The 24,327-nt window shown below is 41.3% G+C and overlaps 1 protein-coding gene across 6 annotated transcripts in view; it reads left to right on the top strand.

Annotated features, from left to right (window-relative positions):
* Positions 1-660: 660 nt before the first annotated feature.
* The window catches only part of EVI5 (ecotropic viral integration site 5), a 138,877-nt gene continuing 115,210 nt past the window's right edge, over positions 661-24,327 (top strand). For all 6 annotated transcript variants that reach the window (XM_075067792.1, XM_075067794.1, XM_032773011.2 and 3 more), the window contains exons 1-2: positions 661-808; positions 23,964-24,193. In XM_075067792.1, the coding sequence (XP_074923893.1) occupies positions 24,045-24,193 (149 nt within the window). In that variant the 5' untranslated portion in view covers positions 661-808; positions 23,964-24,044. The remainder of the gene's footprint in view (positions 809-23,963; positions 24,194-24,327) is intronic.

Genomic DNA, 24,327 nt, shown 5'->3' with positions numbered 1-24,327 from the left:
CACTTTTATGCAATTCTCCTCCCAGTTGGTCATTGAGTTGGAGCCAATACCTCTCTTCCAACCTCTGCAATCCAACAAGACGGTCATGGGTGGGAGATGGGCCTGGGGCAGTGGCTGCTGCCCTGAGAGGACTCCACAAAGGGAGCCCTGCAGACAGTGCTGTCACCCACTGGAATGGGTTGCTGAGGGAGGTGGTAGACGCTCCTTCCTTAGAGGTTTTTAAGGGCCAGCTTGACAAAGCCCTGGCTAGGATGACTTAGCTGGATTCTGGTCCTGCTTTGAGCAGGGGGTTGAACTAGATGACCTCCTGAGGTGGCTTCCACCCTGAGATTTTATAAGTCTCAGCCCCCCCCCCCTTGTCCTCCTGGTGTGGGGTGTCCAACTCCCTTCCTGACCTTAGGGGACGCCTGACCCATTTCCATTTCAGGGGAGGGCCAGTCCCCCCAAGGCAGCCGACCTTTCCTGCAGGGGATGCTGACCCCAGACCCGGGCGTGGGGCTCGGCTCCCTCCACCGGCTGCCCCCTGCTCTGTATGGGGGACGCGGAGCCCCGCGAGGGGCGCTCTGCTGCGCAGGGAGGGAGGTGTCCTGCCGCGGCCGGTGGCTCGCTGACGGCGGCCTGGGCGGAGAGCGTGCGCCTGCGCGCCGGGCTCTCGGAGGGACGTGGCCCGGTTGCCTGGGGCCGGAGGAGCGCGGCGAGCTCGGGGGCAAGGCAGCGGGACAGGCCGGGCGAGGAGCTCCGCGGCTGCGGGCCGGGCTGCACGGGAAGCCGATGTTCGCATTCTGGCCCCCCGGCCAAGGCTTCCAAGGTGAGGGGCGGGCGAGACCCCAGCCCCGCTCAGCGGGTATAGCCGGGGTGGGGACGTACCCAGCCGCCGGGCCTAAGCGCTCTCCGCAGGCTACGGGGACCCCCGCGGGGAGAGCCCGGGGCCCCCGGGCCGGGGAGGAGTGACGGGGACATGCGCTCCCTTCCGGCTTCCAGCCGCGAGCCGCCCCCTCTCGCTTCTCCCTGCCTGCCTCCCCTGGGGGCCGGGCCGGACCGGATCGGCCCCTCGCCTCGGCCAGCGCTGGGCTCAATCTGCGGAGCCGGGAGATCCGCCTTCCTGCGAGTGCTGCAGGAGCAGCCTCTGCTCGCCCTGTCGTCTCCGGAGCGTGGGCGGCGGTGGCTACTGCGGCGAATTGGGGTTTGCCCCGTGTGGGGTGGGAGCGACTGTCTCGGTTTCGGGCTGTAAACCCGCTGCGAGGCAGCCCCCGAGTGACCCGCCGGAGCTCCCCTGGGCTAGGGGGAGGAGGTGGCGGTCTACTGGGTTAGCTTTGGGTTCTCATACACAATCTATCGGGTACTTGAGTCCTCCTTCCTGAGGGCGAGAAATATCAGCCCTGCTCTGACCCTGCGTGAACGCGCTGTTTCAGCCCCACTGACGAGCGTGAGGGGTAGGATGCGCCAGGATAGCACCAGGCTTCAGTCATGCAAGGAGGAGATTCCACTGCGGCATAATCACAACATTTATTCTGCTGTTACACGTTCATCTTGTTTTAGGGGGTGTGAATTAACTGCTGGCATGGTTTCAGTTTGTTTGGATTTAGTGGTCTTTAAAGGTGGTGGACTGTGGTGATTTAAGTAGAGATGGAAGTGGCTAGCTTATAGCATCACAATAAAATAGCACTCCCATGAAAATGTCAACCTTCTTTAGAGGTGACCTAAAAAGAGCTTGTGCCTTTTGTCCAAAAGAGATCTTGATGGTCTTATCTGGAGAGAGTAATTTATCTTGATAAGATGGAGTTGACATATTAAACCAAAAAGGTTTGGGAGTTTCACTCTTCCACAGCTTTACTTAGATTCTTGAAATATTTCAAGTATCACAGGGGGTAGCCGTGTTAGTCTGGATCCGTAAAAAGCAACAAAGAGTCCTATGGCACCTTATGGACTAACAGATGTATTGGAGCATGAGCTTTCGTGGGTGAATACTCACTTCATCATTCACCCACGAAAGCTTATGCTCCAATACATCTGTTAGTCTGTAAGGTGCCACAGGACTCTGTGTTGCTTTGAAATATTTCATTTATTATAAATTCTTGTCTTCAAACATGGTCTGTACTGTTCTGGTTGTGTAATGGATAAAAATTGAAAATTTAGAAGTCTCTTAATGGTGGTTGGTCAGTGTGGAGTCCCTAACAATTTTTTTTTCTGATTTCAATATGTATTTCCATCATATTTGTTGAGTTGCATATAATTCCTTCTTTTCTTTATTATGAAACAGAGGGAGCTGCTTCATAGTTAAATTTGAAACTGATTTGCCATTATCTCAATTTCCAATCCTCCAACTACCAAGAAGAGCGATCTTATCAAAATTTATATACTTCAAGAAATCATCAGACAGTTTTTCCCCAAAAGAAGCTTGGTTAAACACTTGAAGTCTTGTTCTGAAAACTTACATGATCATTCTTCCAAAATTTCAGGTGTTCTGACCCATATCTCCAAAATGGCTCAGGGTATGTGAGTGGAGGGCTAGTGGAGAAGATAAAATCCATAATAGAAATAAATACCTTTTGTGATGCTCTCAACTGTATGTGAGAAGGGGTTAATAGACCTCACTAAAACAGGATTATTAAACTGAGCCAATGGAATTTTGAGATGGTGTGAGAAGGAAAGATAGAGGAAAATGTTTGGCCTGTTGAGTTTATTCAAGGAATCATCATTCAAGAATGAACTAGGAAATGTAAGGACTATATACTGCTTACGGCCACTTTGAAAGCTGACTATTTTTCTTTGTAACATATCTGTTGATGGAGGGGAGAGATGCAGGTGGGGAAGAGAAGATTTGGGCTAGAATAAAGACAGTTTGAGATTTCATTCACTAATCTACTGGGGTGTGCTGGAGAAATGCTCTGCCGAAGAATGGCTCTGGCAAGGAATGGCTCTTAAAGTGCCATATTTTATTTTCCCTTTCTCCTTTCTGCTCTCTGCAGTTACAACCTTTGTTGTGCTTTTACGGATTGATTTTTCACGTATACAGATCAAGACTGTATACAGATCAAGATGGGGTTGTTAAGGAAAATGTAGAGGGGGAGGAATCTGGGAGGTATGTTGGAGCCAGTGGAGTTGGAGGGACATGAACAGGGGACTAGGTAGCATGAGACTGCTGCCTGGTGTTGGAAATCTTAATGTGTTTGAGCAGGAAGCAGATAGTGATGGGAAAAACTGAAAGGTTGAAATGGGGGAATTGTAGAGAGGAGGAGGGAAGATGCAAGGGAAAAGATGCCTGTGGTCCAGAGGAATAGGGAAGAGACAAAAATAGTGACTTACTTTGTGTTAAGTGGTAAACATATCAGTTGCTTACAATCATCATCGAGTTAACCATGGTTGTAAATAGACTGGTAGCAAAATGAAACTGGGAGGAAACCCCCTACAAGGGGATTTTTCCCTGAAAAGCCTCCCTCACCAGGAAGTGAGATTCTGTCCTGCTAGTACAGAGATATAAAGTCAGGATTTAAAGAGATTCAAAACAATCTTACTTAAATCAATTTTTAACTCGGTTTTTATTACATGTTGCTTGTTCTCTACTTCCTTCTCATTTTATAGTCTTCAGTTGTAAAATGGGTGTTCTGTACTTGTTCCTTTAATTTACTAATTGATGATAGACCTCCAGATTTTATGTAGAGATTTTTTTTTTCTTAGAAGTTTCACACTTAAAATGCCTTTTTTTTTTTAAAATGCTCTTGCATCCAGCACTCTGGGCACATGTACTCTTAAGAATAACAAATCTTAAATTAATAAATTATAACCCTTCCTTACTGAAATAGCCTGTAATATCTCTCTTGATTCCACTCTAATTCACCTACTTTTTGAAGGTCTGGTAAAACAGTATCTTATGTGGAACATATCCGAAATGAATAGCATGGTCTCAACTTTTTCTGAAGTTTAAATAGCAATGAAAAATATAATTGTTAGGGTATTGTTCAAGAACTGAGAACATATAGCACACTGGCTTATAGATGGCACACTAGTGCATTTCTTACCTATTTTTAGGTTTACTTGTTTGTAAATTCTGGTTTAGTTGATATTGGAAAACTAGTATGGTTTCATCATAGGCTCTTGTGGATGTTGGCTACAGCACAAAATAATGCTAATTGTGCTGCCTTTTTGGAAAAACGCTAAATGGAATAGAAGGGGTAATGGAAGTTGGGACTAAAGTGTATTGGCACAATGTATAAAGATTCTTGAGTGAATCATAGAATCACAGAACTGGAAGGAACCTCGAGACGTCATCTAGTCCAGTTCCCTGTACTCAAGGCAGGACTAAGTGCTATCTAGACCATTCCTGACAGGCGTTTGTGCAACCTGCTCTTAAAAATCCCCAATGATGGAGATTCCACCACCTCTCTAGGCAATTTATTTCGGTGCTTAACCACTCTGACATTTTTTCCTAATGTCCAACCTAAACTGCCCTTGCTGCAATTTTAAGACGATTGCTTCTTGTCCTGTCCTCAGAGGTTAAGAAGAACAGTTTTTCTCCCTCCTCCTTGTAACAACCTTTTATGTACTTGAAAACTGTTGTCATATTCCCTCTCAGTCTTCTCTTCTCCAGTCTAAACAAACTTAATTTTTTCAATCTTTCCTCAGAGGTCATGTTTTCTAGACCTTTAATAATTTTTGTTGCTCTTCTCTGGATTTTCTCCAGTTTGTTTGCATCTTTCCTGAAATGTGGTGCCCGGGACTGGACATGATTCTCCAGTTGAGGCCTCATAAGTGCAGAAAAGAGCAGAAGAATTACTTCTCGTGTCTTGCTTACAATACTCCTAATATATCCCAGAATGACGTTTGTGCTTTTTTTTTTTTTTTTGCTTGCAACTGTTACACTATTGACTCATATTTAACTTATGATCCACTATGACCCCAGATCCCTTTCCACAGTACTCTTTCCTAGGCAGTCATTTCCCCTTTTGTATGTATGCAACTGATTGTTCTTTCCTAAGTAGAGTACTTTGCATTTGTCCTCATTGAATTTCATTCTGTTTGCTTCAGACCATTTCTCCAGTTTGTCCAGATCATTTTTCAGTTTTAATCCTATTCTCCAAAGCACTTGAAATCCCTCCCAGCTTGGTATCATCCACAGACTTTATAAGTGTACTCTCTATGCCAGTGCTTCTCAAAGCCAGTCTGCCGCTTGTGCAGGGAAAGCCCCTGGCAGCTTGGGCCGGTTTGTTTACCTGCTGCATCCACAGGTTTGGCCGATCACGGCTCCCACTGGCCGCGATTCACCGCTCCAGGCCAATGGAGACTGCAGGAAGGGCGGCCAGCACATCCCCCGGCCTGTGCCACTTTCCGTAGCCCCCTTTGGCCTGGAGCGGTGAACTGCAGCCAATGGGAGCCACAGTTGGCTGAACCTGTGGACGTGGCAGGTAAACAAACTGGCCTCAACCGCCAGGGGCTTTCCCTGCACAAGTGGTGGACCGGCTTTGAGAAGCACTGCTTTATGCCATTATCTAAATCATTGATTAAGACATTGAACAGAACCGGACCCAGAACTGATCCCTGCAGGACCCCACTCATTATGCCCTTCCAACATGACTGTGAACCACTGATAACTACTCTGTGGGAACGGTTTTCCAATCAGTTATGCACCCACCTTATAGTAGCTCCATCTAGGTTGTATTTCCCTAGTTTGTTTATGAGAAGGTCATGTGAGACTATCAAAAGCCTTACTAAAGTCAAGATGTGCCACATCTACTGCTTCCCCTTATCCGTAAGGCTTGTTACCCTGTCAAAGAAAGCAATCAATTTGGTTTGACACTATTTGTTCTTGATAAATCCATGCTGTCTGGTGTCTGTATTACATATGCGTATGAAATATAGTTTCACTTCTAGAAGAAGGGAGAAGGGACATTTTAGGTGAAGTCCAATGTTTAGCCCAGGTAATATAATTGTTACCTAATGTCTTTAAAATGTTTTCCTTGATGTTTCAGTGGCTGCTCTCAGCATTGGTTCCAGTGTCAAGCTGATATTGTGAGGAATTTTTTTCCTCCTGTCTAAACCTGCTCTCATGTAAGTAACAGAGAATTTTATAGTGAGGCTGTAAATGTGTTTGAGCCATGACGTTATTTGGATGTCCAGCTTGTATAAACTGCCTAAATACTTAAGTGTTTTTGAAGTGTTCCATCCAGGAAAACTTAACAAATATAGTACTATACTGGAACAGGCAGTTTGCTCACACAGAGGTTCTTTAGCAGTGGCCTCTATCTGATATTTCAGAGGGGATCTTATGAAGTGCCTATCTTCTTGTGCCTAGCCTCCATATAAAAGGGGGCTGTTTCTTCCTGGTCCTGGTAGATGATCATGTTATGCTCCTAATCAGGTTTGAATACCCTTAGATTATTTTGGTTTGCATAGCTTGCAAATGTTGACTATTCATTCCTCTTTAAAATCTAACTACTTTGTGTGATCTCTTGTTATAGTCCTTTCCACTGGTGCAGTGAGGATACATTTGTAGTTAAGGCATCAGACTAGGAAGCAATTCCATTCTGCATACTGTTTCTGGCTCTGCTGCAGACTGATTCCAGTGAAGTTATTTAATCTATGTAATAGTTCACGGTCTGTGCAAACTGGTTTTAATTTGGAAAGCAATCAAGCCATCACATAAGTTGTGAACATTTCTGCTAGCCCGGTGCATGTGAGCCATCTCTGATAGCTTTCCTTATTAAAACCTGCATTTTCTCATCTAATCTTTTTGTTGCCTATATCTTATTTGCACAGTGAAAACGTTCAGAAAAGTGAATGGAAGTATTCTGATAACGGTTAAGTACAATGGACTCAGCCACAAGATCTGCTAGTGAGTCTAAAATGAAATGACTAGAGTTTAAATTCATATTAATTTTTAAGACTCCTGAGTGTTTTTAGTATGGACTACTGAACAATGTCTGATGGCAGTGTGTGAATCAGGGTGATAATTTGATATTCATTTGGCAGTGTCCTAATAGATGTTTAATCAATTATTCTAAGTGTTCTAAAATAACATAGCATAAATACCAGCTGAATGTAGTTATATTTGCTGCATAATTTTTCTTCAGTGTATAGGGATAAGTCTTCTAAAAATGGATTGCTATTGTCTCAGGTTGTGGAAAGGCTCCTGTAGCTTTTATTTGGTAAGATGACATGGCAGAATTAGCTTAGTATGATCTTTGTTTGTTAGTAAAACATATTGAATTTAATGCGTGATGGTGTTCAAGTTGTGTTGCTTGTTAAAGACACCTACCTTCCCTGGAGGATATACAGAGAATGATGGGGCTACGAGGGAACTTGAATAAGAGTACTCTGAGAAATGGAAATCCAGAATTAAGCAACTTTAATTTTGAATTTAGCAAATTTGACTTTAAAAAAATTATTTCTAATGTTCTTCCTCATGTTACTTTAGTTTTAGGAATGTGGGAAGCCATGATCCTTTTTTAGCTCTGGAAAACAAATAAGACATGGCTTTCTTTTTTGGGGCAGTCTCCTATAGATTATGCAAATTGACTTTTGTATTGGAGAATTTGTAGGCTATGTGGACTGGATATTGGGGCTTTGCTTAAGTAACTGTTGTCAACTCTGTGCCAAAAGTAGCATAAATCAGCTTTACTGTCTCCCTGAGATCTTTCTTGCCAGTCTCCACTAATGACTCTTTTTTTGTAGATTCCTAGAATAGATGGAATAAATTCTTCTTCCAAAATTAGTACACAAAATGCACTGGCCAAATAACTCTGAAATGTCATTCATTTTTATAAGTGTTGTTGGAATATGAGTAGGCCTCTGATTTTTAATGAAGCCACCATCTTCATTGTTCACTTAATCAAATGGCCAAAATGTTAATTTCCTTCATTAGGTGCTCTGCTCCTATTTGAAAGTTTATTGGAACTTGGTCATGGACTTCAGTGGGACCAGAGTAAGATTTTTCATAGAGCAACACAGGTGGTGTACTAACCTCAAAGAAGGCATTTTCTCCTAATAATTGTACTGTAAATGCTTGTGAAGATAGGTCATGAATACTGTAAATGTATTAACAGGTAAAATTTAAATTCTAGTGCATTACAAAAAGATGTGAACATACGTCAACTTGCACTGTGGTCAGACTACTGATGCAGCATAACCTATATTTGAAATCTGTGCTGCTCTTGGTGAATAAACTGGCTTTCCACTAGATAGAGTGAATTCTACTACCTTTTGAAGTAGAAACTTACACGTTTTAGCAGTAGGGTAGTAAGAGTTTTGATTTCAGCCTATGGATTGTGATATGCAGACTAAGTATTGTAAAGATTGTTTCCCTGTAATTATGAACAGTTTATATGTAAAACTGAGCTGTTTGGATGCTTTAACTGTTTCCATATTGCCAAACGTTGGAGTTTTTTAAAACTTACCAGCAGAATTCCTGGTTTACTAATGCTTGTTTTGATAAGAATTTTCACTCTCAAATTACTGTTATGCTCCATCTTAATTCAGGTTTAATGAAGCTTTCTTGGAACATCTACGTGTGATTTGGTGGTATTTTCCTATTTGTACAGCACATAATTAAGGCTTATAAGTAAGTCTTGCTATGACTTTGGCAATATCTTGCTGCGTTCTTGATTTCTGTAGTAGCTATACTTATGACTATCCCAAAAATAAATTGACTAGAAGCAGCATTGTGGAAGTTAGTGGTTGAGTGAGAAGTGGGAAGAGACTATATTTTTGTAAATATCTGTTAGCAGTAAAGATTGAAAGTCCAAAGACTTATCATATAAATCATAGGGGAGGAAACTGATAAGACTTTAGTCATTTCCCCCAGAAATTCAAGTAAGATTTTATTGTCTTCAGTAGCACTGCAGTGTCTTGCAATCTGTTTCTTCAAACAGATTTTACAGAAATGTCATTGGTCATCACTGATGGACTTATTCTTCCCACATCCTCTACCTCTGAAAGATCCCATGCCTTCAAATATGCTCAACTTTACTTTTGTGGCTGAATCTAAATGTTTTCAGGATTGAGGTCTACCAGTGCAAAGAATCGAAGGGAGTAGTGTAGTTTCCATTTATGTCGTTGTGGCCTCTAAACTTCTCTTCATAATTTCGTCTGCCTTTTTGTATCAGGCTGCAAAGTGGGGCCACCGCAGTGCAGGCAGCTGTCTTTCTGGTTGTGGAGAACTTTAGCTCAAAATATTTAAGAATTTACCTAAGCCTATAAAAGAGAAGTGTTATGAGAATTTAGCTAAATTTCTTAAATGCACCACTGAGGAACTATTACTTTGTTTTTCTTAAGGTTCAGAGGAAGACTACAGAGCATACAGTATTTGTTGTATTTTTAAATGTCTTGCTGTTCACCTTAAAATGGAATGTGATCTGCTCAGATCACAGCATTTGTAAAGTAGTTAAGGTATCTCACAGAACTGGAAGGGACCCCGAAAGGTCATCGAGTCCAGCCCTCTGTCTTCACTAACAGGACCAAGTACTGATTTTGCCTCAGATCCCTAAGTGACCCTGTCAAGGATTGAACTCACAACTCTGGGTTTGGCAGGCCAATGCTCAAACCACTGAGCTATAAACTAGTCAATAATGCTGTTTTATTGCTAAAGCATGTACAAATTTCCCAATTCAGTGAAATGGGAAATTGATTAATTTAAAAGCAATTCATGGTACACATACAATTAGGGATATGTAAGAGTAAACCTGTTAAAAGAATGCTCTCTGTTTAACAAATGGGAAAATATGGCCAACTTGTTAAGTGCAGCCATAAGCAGTTCTCTGGCTTTTATGTAAAGAATAATACACAATCCAGAAACGTTCATGGAACAAATTTACAATTACGTGAATGTAATCTGAGGTGTTAGTCTCCCTTTAGTATTCCTCTTTACTTAAACCTTCACTATGCTGTTTCCTCTGTAGATTCCTTTATTAGAAACTCGAAGCCTCAACTCAACACCCCATATTATATGTGTAATAAAACAATTGCAATTAACCGATGGTATTATATAACTTGAGGTGATATAAATTAAAACACCCATTACTCAGTATAACTCATTTGCAGATACACATGATGGATAGTGGTGGTTATAATATATCTTTTACATCCTGGTTAAATATATACAGAATCTTGTAGTAGTTGATGAGAACATTCAGAACAGGAATTGTTTTATGAACTAAAAAAGCATGCAGATATGTCGCACCACTAGCTGATATTATGCTAGTAATTCCTCAGTTTCTTTTGGTAACAGTGGCTGATGATAATATGGAATTGTAATATGTAGACAGTCCATTAAATGATTACTATGAAAACCTTGTTACTGCATCTCATTAGTGAAAAGCAAATTGTATTCTGCAGACATTGTAATATCACATCCATCACTCTGGTATCAGACTTCCAAAAAGCTCAAACTTAATAACATGACCTACTAACATGGCTTTAAAAGTCCTGATCTTTAAACTGACTGAAAGGATTTCATACGGAGGAAGACAGCAGTTTTCAGATACTTAAAGGAAATGTATATTTCCCCAAAGAAAGTTCATTAAAACTAGTTATGGTTGTTTGGGTGGGTGTCCACCCATACAAATCCTTACCTTAGCTGGACATTTCCTTTATTTTATCATGCTTTAACATATCTTAATTCCCATATATCACATTCATCACTTTCATTGGCAGACTCTGCCCTTCTATAAAGTCCCATTCGCCTTTGTTACAAACAGTAACGATACAATACATATGGCACTTTCCTCATGCTTATACTAGATTGCAAAGCCTTAACTCTGACTTCAGCAGCATCAACATACATATCTGTTAGACATGTATGGTGTGTTTTCTCATAGGTAAGTATGAGGTCTGAGTCTTGCAATGAAAGTGGTGGATCTGGTGTGTGGGAATTAGGGTCTATTAAAGGACACCTAAAATGGGTGTTTCCTCTTATTTTAAGGGGGACTATCTTGTTGTTGTTGTTCTGTTTGGACATTACCTACCACAAAGGGATCCTGGTCCATGACTAGGGATCTTTGATGCTATGGGAATATATTTAATACAAGGCTACCATTAATCTGTGTCTCACTTCTTTATAGTGGAGGCTTTGCAGAAGTATCTCATTTTTAAAGGATAGCAAAGCCTAATCTTTCTGAGAACAGTCTGGCTAAGTGGATGAGACTTGATTCTGTCAAGGTAGAGACCTGGGTTTTATTCCCAGGTCTGCCAGAAAAGTGATTGTTGTTTGCATTCTCTTACCCTAGTTAACATTTTTATTAAATTGGGGTGAGAAGGGGATGAAACTGGAAGTCTTGCTCAGTCATAAAAATTGAAGTATATAGTTAACACCACTCCAACCTCACACTCTGATCGGTCTTAAAAATAATTGGCTTCTGTTCTATTTTTTGCCAAAGTTCTAATAACTTCAGCAAATTTATAAAACGTTTATAGTACATATGTGCAAAGACCAGAATTAGGATAAACACAAATACAAGGGAAGGGACATACAATCTAAAACAGAAACAGTGGAAGGGATGATCTTTCCCTTTTGGCAGACAAAGTGACAAACTGACAGTTTTATTGCATGCTTTGGGATTTTGTTTTGTTTTTAATTGAAAGTAGGGTGATTGTAAATGGCAGAAACAGGGTTAGTAAGAGCTAAACTTTCCTTTAAATGCTATTTATGAATGGTTGTAGAAGTGAAGTATTCCATAACTATTGGAGTAAAATTAGGATTATTGTTGCCCTCAGTTTGGCTCTTTGGACTGTATTGATGTAATCTTGGCTTTATTTTCTTTTGACTTTATTAAGTGGATGATACTTACCTCCTCTAAACTACTTAATTTTGTGTTCTGCCAAAAAGCTGATTACACCTTTCCTCTTCTTGTTCTTCATTCAGGCACTTGCAGTACATCATTCCAAGCCAAGGTGTTCTTGATGTGTTTGCTTACATGGGAAATATTACTCAGAGGCATTGCAAGACTGTCTCTCTCTAGTGATCATATTAGCTGTACTTTTTCTTAAGATCAACCTGATTCTGTCTACATTTATATTTGGAGGAATTGCAATACTTAGCATTTTTAAAGCCATTCAAAGCCTTTGACAAACTAATCAGTTCCTACAACATCCTGTGAGGTACATTATTAATCTTTATAATAATGCTGTGTATATAAACTGAAGCAGCAATAATTTATGCCTTCACTGCAAGGGAGCATCCTCTGTGCTCTCTTGCAATCTGTATGATGCATGCATATGTGTTTAAAAGTCTTCAAAACTCCCATTTAGCTTATCTTTTTGTATGCAAGTTGCTGCCCAAACACTGATATTGAAGCAAATTTGGCTTCTTAAAGCTGATCTTCAAATAAAGGAACATAGTCCCCCCTCCCCCCCCGAAGTCCTCTGAATTGGAGGTGGGCAGACAAGTTCAGTTAAGGTAAACCAGTCTGAACCTTTTCTCAAGCTTAAATTAGGACCTCACTGTTCCCATATGTGCCCTATTACCCCCATCTTGATACTTCTGCCTTTGGAGATTCTGTGGGGCTTGGCAGGATCTGTTCACATTTTGTTGAATGAGTCTTGCTTATGAAAGTAAGAGATTCATAGCACTCTGTAGGAGAGCTTCTGAACACCTTGTTGTTAGGGTGGGTAAAAACCATACATTACTTCTCCTGCTCTCATGGCATTCAGCAGATCTTCCCTCTCAATATTAGACATAAAATGAGAGGGAAGAATTTGATCATCTTGTATTGGTGAAAGATGAGCTTTTGAACTTACACAGAGATCTTATATCCATGGATATAAACTGGCCATCAGGAAGTTTAGACTTGAAATTAGATGAAGGTTTCTAACCATCAGAGGAGTGAAGTTCTGGAACAGCCTTCCAAGGGGAGCAGTGGGGGCAAAAGACATATCTGGCTTCAAGACTAAGCTTGATAAGTTTATGGAGGGAATGGTATGATGGGTTAGCCTAATTTTGTCAATTAATTGATCTTTGACTGTTAGCAGTAAATATGCCTAATGATCTGTGATGGGATGTTAGATGGGGTGGGATCTGAGTTACTACAGAGAATTCTTTCCTGGGTGTCTGGCTGGTGAGTCTTGCCCACATGCTCAGGGTTTAGCTGATCGCCGTATTTGGGATCTGGAACGAATTTTCCTCCAGGGCAGATTGGCTGAAGCCCTAGGGTTTTTTCACCTTCCTGTGCAGGGTGGGGCAGGGGTCACTTGCTGGAGGATTCTCTGCCCCTTGAAGTCTTTAAACCACGATTTTAGGACTTCAATAGCTCAGACACAGGTTAAGGGATTGATACAGGAATGGATGAGTGAGATTCTGTGGCCTGCGTTGTGCAGGAACTCAGACTAGACGATCATAATGGTCCCTTCTGACCTTAAAGTCTATGATTCTGTGATCATCTTCAGGTCACAGATTCCCAGCATTTGACTCAAGTTAGTATACAGGCTTAGATTTTTTTAGAGAATCTTTCCGTTGGAGTGTTGATAATAAGTTTCTCCAGAGCGAGCTGCAGGAATTTCAGAACTGAGGAGCCTATCTCCTACTGAGTGATACAGTCCAGCAAAGCTCACTTGTTTCCTGTTGATAGGTAGCCTAGCCAATATTTCCCTTCCAGTATTGAAGCTTTAGTTCTGATATTTTACTTCAAGAACACCCACACTTCCTCTAAACCACACTTCAGTTCCCCAGGAGTTGGTTGATCTCTAAGATAGATACTCCTGAGGACATTCTGCTCCAAAAAATTAAAAATTTTTGCCCAAAAATTATAAATTCTGCAAGTTTCATTGGTCAATAAATAAATGCAGAGGCTCCAGCATGGCAGTGGGGCGCACAGACCACTGGCTGCACAAATGTGAAAGATCACCCTGCAGCCTCCCTACTACCCACCCTTGGGACACAGACTCAGTGGTGAGGCTGCACCTGACCCTGACACAGCACAAGGCCTGGGCCTGCCCCCGAAAAACCCTGGAGCTCTGCCCATCTGTACCAGGTGTGGGGCAGGCAGGATCCAAGTGTGGGGTTAGATGATTCTGTGGGACAATCTGGGTGCAGGCAGCTCAGTGGGCTATAGTTATAGAGGGATCTGGATGCACAGAGACTTGTTAGGGGGGTTCCAGTTGGAGGGGCAATGGGACTCTGCAGGGGCTTCCAGGTAAAGGTGGTTGGGAGCTCAGTGGATGGGGAGGTCTCCTCAGGGGGGCCTGGGTGCTGGGAGAGTGGGGCTTGATGGGTGGAGGTCTGGGTGCAGCTAGTTGAGAGTAGTGTGGATGTCTGGATGTTGGGGCTCAGAGTGGAGCAGTGGGTGGGGGTTTCAGTGCAGGGAGCTCAGTGCGAGGTGGTCTGGGGCAGGGGGGTCTGTGTGCAGGGAGACTCCAGATGTAGGGGTTGAGGTTCTGTGGGGTGGGGTTCAGATATGGAAGTCTTGGGGGGGTGGGTCCTGGGTGTATGGGGTGAGGCTTCGTGGGGGCATCTGGATATGGGAGCTCCAGATGCATGGGAGTTGGGTGGATGGGGGAGCAACTCCCTATACGGTGAGCTCTCCCCCTGCAGTTGAGGAGTGATGGGTTCAGGAAGCAAGGGAGGATGCTGAGCTTCCTGGAGCTGTGAGAGGCTTCTGGGGGTGGGTCTGACACAGCCCCAGCCAGTCCTTGCAGGGGAAGAAGTCCCATCCTCTCGCTTCAGCCCAGCCAGAATTAGCAGCTGATCCTGGCTCAGGGTAGGAGCCATTGGCTGGGGTGTCCCCAGCCCTGTGGTGATTTACCTCTCCACTGGCTGCTCCGGGTGCCTGAAACAATGTACCTATGCAGCTGTGAAGTGATGCTTGACTGCTCTTGCAGCTTCCCTGTCAGAAAGTCATTTTTCTGCAGGGAAGCAAAGAAATCTGTGGGAGACATGCACAGTAGTGCAGAATTCCCGCAGGAGTAGATGGAGGATAAGCTCAAACCTTAGGTGCTCAGATACATAGCAAAAGGTCCAACATAAGAACCTACCTAGATGGATTACTTGGAGAGTGTGCAGTTCTTGTTTCTTGCATACACTCTACATTGGACTCCCATTTTGGCTCCTTTGCCATCCAGAGATATAATCTCAGACTGACAGGTCCAAAGAAGGGCAGGTAAGAAGGAAGAGAGAAGATGAGAATAGTATATTGGCTATAGCCTTTGAAATATGATTGAAGGAAGACGTAGAATTAAACTGCGGGATACACCCATACCATACATGGGCCACAGGCCTATTATTGAGTTTCCCTGGAGGGGCAGCAGTAGGGTATATATGAACAAACCACTTTTCTCCTCCGGACCATTTTTTCTTCAAAAAAGATGGGACTAATGAGTCAGTTCCACTCACCCTCTCTAGGACTTACAAAAAAAAAAATGCCAAGCATATGCCTTTTCTTGGAGCCCGGCTGCCACAAAAGAATATTTGTTGATTTTTCTCCTTTTAATCTCATTTCTTGTTGCTGATCATGTTACATTTACTGAATGAAAACTCACCGCACTGTGTGAGCTAGCCATTATCTGGCAGGCACTTAGCATGCTCATTTACACGCTGCCTGTTCATTCTGCGTGGTTTTGAAGTCCTGAGTAGTAAGCACAACTTTGGCAGCGTGATATGGGTTCTAACAGATACCCATTTCCATACTGGGCTAAGATCACCAATACATCATTTGAAACCATTTTTTCATGTCTCCAGGGCTGACTAGTTTGTTTCTTCCATAGGGGAAAGCAATATTTTAAGTTCACATCCATGCTGTCATTGTTCTTGTTCTCATGTTTTGCTACGGATATTAAAAACTATGTATAAAGGCCTTGGTTTTGTTGTTAAATGTTTCTTACATATTCTGTTCTTTAATGAGTTTTCAGTGAGGTGAAATGGCAAAACAGTAAGCAGTAAAAACCTTCCTTGAATGTTTCCGTTTATAGTAAGTAGGCTATAACATGAGATAAATACATAAAAGCACAGAAGAAAAGGGAAAATGGAAACATGATAAAAGTGCAGAAGATTCTTACAATTCCATTAGCTATTTTGGTTTTGTAAGCCTAAATATGGACCTAAAATTTGTGCTGACAAAGCCCTACAAGAGGGTCCAGTTTTAAAGTTCAGAAAATGAATTCAACTACTGTATTTGTGTGTGGTGTTGATCCAAGTAATAAAGCATTAACAGAATGTGGTTTAACTCTGCTTCACTAGGTGGAGCCTCTAGGGTCCAAATAGATAAAACTATTTTTGACTTCATTGATATAGAAAAGTACAATAATATCCTTGTGTAAATGAATCTGGAATTAAAATAAAATTTTAATTCTATGCTGCCAATTCTAAACTGCTTTGAGCATCAATGTTTTTTCTAATTTGTATATTTTGCTAGCAATGTTCTTTGCAAGTCCTGTTAGTAGACACTGTAAATGAATAAAAATCAATTGCTGGAATGATACCATTTATTTATACTTGTGAGCCTTAAGATAAGTTGTTTAATTGCTGCAGAATGCATGTGAAGATGGTAAAAAAGGTAATGTGGATAAATCATGGGCTGCATTATGCTGTTTTCATAAACTGGTTTGCCTAGTTTTGTGTGTTCTGTAAGTTTTGTTGCACTTCACCTTTCATATCAGGATCTCAGTGTCTTATAAAAGCTGGGTAAACATTATCCTCATTTTACAGATGGCTAAACTGAGGTACATTAAAGTTAAGTGACTTGTCCAAAGCTGTCGAGTTGAGCATTGAATGTGGGTCTTCAGTTTTCCAGTTCAATTCTCTAACCACTAGACTATATTCTGGAGTTCAGCAATTTCTGCAACTATTGAACATTTGCAATGAAGTATGCTCATTCAGTAGATCACTATTTTTACATGTAAGATTCCCTTTTAATGCTAGCCTAACTGACAACAAAATGAAGTTAATAAGTTCTAGCATACTGTCTTGATTTTGTGATTTTGGGCTAGACAGGATTCCTGTGGCTGAAATCTCAAAGCTTTTAATGTAATGCTTGACTTGCAAAGCAAGTAAAAGGTTTGAGGCTGACACAAAATAACGTTGGAATTTTTAGACATGCACTTTAACCTGCTGTGAAAGCACTGAATTTACTTGATAACTTAATAGTAACGTTGTAGTTCAGAAGAAATTGTAATTTGCTTTTCTTGCCATCTTCCTCTTTCAATTAGACTTCAAACTGCAAGGCACCTTTGCATTTTACTTTAGCAATTTTTTTCCCCTCAGTTTAACTATATGTAACTTGTATATCTTTATATTTTGGTGGAATTAAAGGCATTGAATGAACATTGCATTTTACGTTTGTGTGCAAAAGCAATTCAGAATTAGTGACTAGTACTATCAAGCCTTTGTTTAAACAATTACTACTTACACTTCTCAAATAGAATTTAGCCCTTATTATAGATGTGGGGTTGACATCTTTGAGAATGAAGTCACATCCACAGAAGAGATGCAATACAGATGTTGTCAGAATAGGCTTCTCCATAGTGTCCTGTCAGAGTGCTGTGGTGTACTGTTCGCTTGGATGATTCATAGATTCATAGACTCTAGGACTGGAAGGGACCTCGAGAGGTCATCGAGTCCAGTCCCCTGCCTTCATGGCAGGACCAAATACTGTCTAGACCATCCCTGATAGACATTTATCTAACCTACTCTTAAATATCTCCAGAGATGGAGATTCCACAACCTCCCTAGGCAATTTATTCCAGTGTTTAACTACCCTGACAGTTAGGAACTTTTTCCTAATGTCCAACCTAAATCTCCCTTGCTGCAGTTTAAGCCCATTGCTTCTTGTTCTATCATTAGAGGCTAAGGTGAACAAGTTTTCTCCCTCCTCCTGATGACACCCTTTTAGATACCTGAAAACTGCTATCATGTCCCCTCTCAGTCTTCTCTTTTCCAAACTAAATAAACCCAATTCTTTCAGCCTTCCTTCATAGGTCATGTTCTCAAGACCTTTAATCATTCTTGTTGCTCTTCTCTGGACCCTCTCCAATTTCTCCACATCTTTCTTGAAATGCGGTGCCCAGAACTGGACACAATACTCCAGTTGAGGCCTAACCAGCGCAGAGTAGAGCGGAAGCATGACTTCTCGTGTCTTGTTTACAACACACCTGTTAATGCATCCCAGAATCACGTTTGCTTTTTTTGCAACAGTATCACACTGTTGACTCATATTTAGCTTGTGGTCCACTATGACCCCTAGATCTCTTTCTGCCATACTCCTTCCTAGACAGTCTCTTCCCATTCTGTATGTGTGAAACTGATTGTTCCTTCCTAAGTGGAGCACTTTGCATTTGTCTTTATTGAACTTCATCTGGTTTACCTCAGACCATTTCTCCAATTTGTCCAGATCATTTTGAATTTTGACCCTGTCCTCCAAAGCAGTTGCAATCCCTCCCAGTTTGGTATCGTCTGCAAACTTAATAAGCGTACTTTCTATGCCAACATCTAAGTCGTTGATGAAGATATTGAACAGAGCCGGTCCCAAAACAGACCCCTGCGGAACCCCACTTGTTATACCTTTCCAGCAGGATTGGGAGCCATTAATAACCACTCTCTGAGTACAGTTATCCAGCCAGTTATGCACCCACCTTATAGTAGCCCCATCTAAATTGTATTTGCCTAGTTTATCGATAAGGATATCATGCGAGACCGTATCAAATGCCTTACTAAAGTCTAGGTATACCACATCCACCGCTTCTCCCTTATCCACAAGACTCGTTATCCTATCAAAGAAAGCTATCAGATTGGTTTGACACGATTTGTTCTTTACAAATCCATGCTGGCTATTCCCTATCACCTTACCACCTTCCAAGTGTTTGCAGATGATTTCTTTAATTACTTGCTCCATTATCTTCCCTGGCACAGAAGTTAAACTAACTGGTCTGTAGTTTCCTGGGTTGTTTTTATTTCCCTTTTTATAGATGGGCACTATATTTGCCCTTTTCCAGTCTTCTGGAATCTCTCCCATGACTTTCCAAAGATAATAGCTAGAGGCTCAGATACCTCCTCTATTAACTCCTTGATGCACCTCTGGGGGGGAGTAGGTTGGCTCAGACACTCTACCTTGCAATTTTGACCTTTCTTGAGGCTAAGGTGCTAATTTGTGTCAGTTATGGCTGCAACTTTTTTAATGTGGATGGTTCAGACTGGACTGAGAGTGCTGGTTTATTCCATGTGGGCTACTTTACTGTAGTCTGATAGTAACAACTGACTTGAGTGGGGCTGGATTTGAGGAACTTCAGTACGGAATGGCTCCATATGGAATTACCAATTCCTGAAACTGGGGGTTCCCAAACTTGTTTGTTATGTGGACCACATCTCATGGGTCATCTACCCTTTCATTCATGACCACTTCACACTGCTGTGATCATTAGAGGAATCACTTATATGGACTATTGTATTTGCAGCTGTTAATGATACATCATCACGGTATGACTGACTAACAAGTGCTGTGTGAACCACTAATGGGAACCATTGCCTGGAACAATATAGACAATTCAAACATATTTTTAAACTAAACTCCTTGGCTTTTAGAACTAAGTTAACTGAAATCCCAATAAACTTGAATGCACTCAAATTTTTAACAGGGAGCATTGGGTTGATCAAAGAATTATGGTGGTGTTCCTAACTAATTCCGTTTGCTTTTCCTGATTAAGGAAAAGTAGAGTCTTCAATGATATTTAAGGATGTTTATTGAAATAACTTGTTAGCACAATTTTCTCATTAGGTAACACGGCTTAAAATAACAAGAACAGCATAAGATGTTTTGGCTCTATGTTAACCTTAGAAATTTGTAATGATCTAACATTGTCTTAACTAGGACTGCAATATTAAAGCTTGAATCACCTTTTTTCTATAGGGAAACTTTTTTGAGCGCCTAGAGCCACTCCGAAATGTGTCCAGCTTTGGTTTTGTGGCTGGACTCCATAGTGTTACTATACTCCTTTTTGAAACTAAATTTCTTTTCATGGCTATAATGGACTTTTCTGATTTAAATAAATTGGTTTGAAGTAAGTTTATAGATACTAAACTTGCATAAATGTTTAAAATTACTCTAAATATGAAGATAATTATACTGGTGTTTTAGGGTTCTCAACAATTTTTTTTGGTGGGTCCTCAGTGTGGCCACCAACTCCTTGCTGGTGGCTGCACTGACAATTTTTCCTAGAACACTTAATTAACTTTAGGAAAAACAAATATGCATATATACATGTCCAAATCATTGTAATTTATTTATGTAGGGTTTTTTCAGACTCATTAATAAAATAATGTACAGTAATCTCTATTTTTTTTACTGGACCTAAACGGAATAGAAACACTAAGTGCTTTGCGTGTTCTTGTCTTTTGTTGTTTTCTTCTGCTTTTTTGATTACTTTTTTTGTAAAACTTGCTAGATGGTAAGTCTGCTGCTGTGAAAAGTGCTATTTGTATGTTTAATATCACTTTTCACAGTAGCCTTACTCAGCCCCAGCAAGCCCTTGGACAAATTAAGTCCTGGATGGAGAGGTGGGCAGGGCGGTCGCAGGGCCAGGGATGATGGCGTGGGTGGTGAGCCTGGGACAAGAGCCTGCTACCGCATGGATGGAGCCCGAAGTCCAGTGGCCGAAGCCTGCCCGCCCTGCTCCCAGAAAAGTGGAGGATTCACCAGCTGCCTGCACCTCTAGCATTTGTCTTTCCAGAATAGGGCAGGGAGGCTGTGGCTGCAAGAAAAGCCCCTGGTGGCCACATTTGAGAAACACTGTAAAACGGGCTGTATGTGTGTTCTGCTATGTGAAAATTCAGATGCTTAGCTTGTTTATGTTTATGTTACATAACTGCAAATATACTTTGCAGTTGTAAAAAGCCTCCAATTTGATATTACATATCAAAGTACATATCTAATGTAATGCATACCAGTAAAAATGGGGAAATTGAAACTCCAAGATTAAATAACTTGCCCATGGTCACACTTCAAGTATAGAACCTATTCCATACTTTTTCCTGTTCTTAACTATAAGTTGATCCTTCCCTTTGTTATCAAAAAGTAAGTTACAGAATTATAGGGTCAAACTTCTGACAAATAATTTTAAAAATCTTGAGTGTTACAAGTGGGAGATAAATGTAGAAAAATAACATTAAATTTTAAAGTTCTGACATGGAGCTCTACCAACTTGGAATAGTTGTAACATAAATTTATAGGCAACAGTTACCAGCCGAGACAAGCGTTTGACACACTGGAGCCTTGATAGCTTGCATACTCTTGCAGCTCAGTCACTGCAATGAGACAGTAACATCCCTACTGAATCTTTATTACTCTCATTGTCTCCTGAAATGACCTGGATTTGGAGGCCACAGCATCAGCGGGAAGGAAGAGTGTTGCATCCAAAAACACCTGGTGAACTTACTAGTCCATGTGACTGTGGTACTGGTCTGTCTCCCTGCTTACCTCAGTATCCAAAGATGAGACTGAAGGACTTTCTTCTAATCATCTTTTGATGGAGGTGGATGCTTCTCTGGTAAAGGATATCTCCATGCTTCAAGCATAGGTGTTATGTTGGGCTTCCCTTACCAAGTCCTCAGTTCTAACCAGTCTTTATACCTAAAAAGGGCAAGCAAAATCTTTCCCAGTCAAGTTCCATCAGCATCTGCATAGTAGAAGTTTTCATTAAATACATTTATATCCCTTATGGCTCATTTATAAGTGTAGCCAATGCAGTGTTGCCTTCCAGAGCCGGAGCTGCTAGTGCCTCTTCTGCTCAGCTTTACCAAGCTGCAGCAAAGGGAGAATTCACCAGTCTTGTCAGTTTTCCCAGGTGCTGCTAGAATCTTATGGGCAGTAATCATTGAAACTAACCACCAAGTCAATTTCACTCAGCTTTTTTCCCAGGCTGCAGCAAAAGTGAGCCTAGGACTCAAAAGACCTTGGGTATGGTGTTGTGTAGCAGAGCTGCTAAAAGGCTCTACATTGGGAGGTGGGGGAGATGGGGATTCCCTTGTAAGAACTTTTACCTCTCACCTTTCCCATAACTGGAGCAGAGGTTTATTTTTCACCAGATGTTGCTCCTAATTATTGGAGGACCCAGTCTTCTGGATCACTCTTTACTTAAGAGGTTTAGTCCTGTGGCTTCTGGATGTCTAGTCCAGTATTGAAGTGGTTCAGGGAACAAAGGAAAGACTGATAGGAAAAGGTAGCAAACGGAAGTGTGGTGCAAATGAGATCTCTTGGGAGTCAGGGAACACAGTGTACGTGAGTAATATAAGGAAGTAGGGAAGAGAAGGAAAAGAGGAAACACTGACAACCATGTGGGCAAAGACCCAATGATCCATTACAGGGAAGAGGGGGAAAGATGGTAGAACAAACACAAGGTTACTTAACTTTATTTTATTAAACCCCAGTCATGCTATTGCAAAGGATGTGGCTTTGAGCACACAAATGCACAGAATTACATTGCCTCTGTAGGCAAGAGGGCTTGTCTACAGGGAGACACTCAAGAAAATTTATCAGAATTAACTAAAGGTGTGAATTCAAAGTGGATTAGTTAAACTGCATTAAATCCCTGTGTGGATGCTGTCATTTAGAATTAAAGTAGCCTTAATTTGGTTTAGCTTAATTCACTTTGGAAGCAATCTTTGCTTTCGATCAGGCTTTTTTCAAATTGTAAAACTTCCCCACTGCACAACTCAATGTATATCGATTCAAAATGTGATACTTAGCAAAAGAAGCATGATTTATGACAATTGTACAGTTTTCCAGTCCAGCCTTCCCAGCCTCTAAGGAAGGGCTGCCTGTCAGCTACTGCTAAACCTGAAAATCTGAAGCCTGCCTTAAAACGTGGCTTTTTGTCATCCAACAGAAGAAATGGAAGTTGTCTGTTTAAATTACATTTGAATGAAAGATCTCAAGGAGTGGGATGGAACACTTTCCTTGTGGTTCTAATTGTTTGATATGTTTGCTATAAGCTGGTATTATTGGGTAAGCTGTATTTCACATGATTTGTTCATGCCAGCCTGTCAATGTAAGGAATTCTACATATGTCAAAAATAGGTAGTTTTTGGCAGTGTGACTTGAAAGAAAATTTCTTCTTCAGTCTGTTCTTGACTAAACCTTGACTTGTCAGCCATCTTTGTTCTGCATTTTCAGATGTGGCCCAAGTTTTCTTCTGGTGGACAACTTGGATAAAAGTTAGGCTTGCCAGTAGTCTAGATATTCTGTGGCTGAGGAAGTGGTTCACTTCAGAAAATAGCATAAGCCTCTTACATTCCTTCAGTGGTAGAGCTTCAAGGAAGTTCTTGGACTAGGCCTCTGATTTTTTTTTTTTTGATCAATTTCTTTTGCTTTTTTCTGAGAAGTCTAGCTCAGGGTTTTCCCAAGTAGTCCTTCCCTAACCCACTTGTGGGAGTAGACTTGTGTTGTATTCTAGAATCTAGATTCATTTCAAAATGACTATTTCATTCCCCACTGTTAGAGATCTCAGGATCATTTTATCTTTGATTTTTAGCTGTAGTTCTTGTTGACTTTTAGCCAAACTTCCAGCCAGTCCCTCTTTGAGATTAGAGAGGGTACTGAGAGCAGAGGCATTTTACCTGCTTTACTTGATTTCTGCACTACTATTTTTATCAAGAGATTTTGAGAGGATCTCACTACTTGTGTCAGAGGTACAAGGTGGTTCTGGAACCAGAGGCACTACACAGAAAAGACTAACCCTGTGGGTATCTTTGGGTAGTTTCCTTGATATCCTTTTGGTGAATCTGCTGCCGCATACTTTATATATTTGTTCTCACATAGCATCTTAACATGAGCCCATACCTTTCTCTTGGGCTGCTTCCAACAACTTTGGGATTTCTGGGAAACAGGATTACCTTAAGTCATACTCTTTAGAAGGTGCAAAATACATGACAAACACTTCAGTTTATTTGTAGAATATAGCTATCCCACTAAATATCTTTTCCACTGGTTTGAGTGGGCCTGCTGATCAAAGTCTACAAAAATAACCTCTACTATCCCTTTTTCTTTTGTAATTTGCAGGTGGCGACAGACAAGGTTGCAGGAAAGCTGAGTTCTACTCTCTCATGGGTGAAGAACACTGTATCGCATACTGTCAGTCAAATGGCCAGTCAGGTGGCAAGTCCATCTGCCTCATTACACACTACATCCTCCTCTACCAGTCTTTCTACTCCAGCGCTATCACCATCCTCACCAACACGGTTGAGTCCAGATGATTTAGAATTATTGGCTAAACTAGAGGAACAGAACAGGTGAGTGGGGGAAACATGGCTTTCATATTTTGCTCTTGAAATTGTAAAATGAGAACTAAAATAGACTTATTAAAATTATAACAGAGAACCCATTAAAAGTGATTTGTTTTTCCTGGACCAATATTTGACTCAAT

Source organism: Chelonoidis abingdonii, chromosome 7, assembly GCF_003597395.2.
Source record: "Chelonoidis abingdonii isolate Lonesome George chromosome 7, CheloAbing_2.0, whole genome shotgun sequence".
Taxonomy (NCBI): Eukaryota; Metazoa; Chordata; order Testudines; family Testudinidae; genus Chelonoidis; species Chelonoidis abingdonii.
This window is presented reverse-complemented; position numbering and strand designations above follow the sequence as displayed.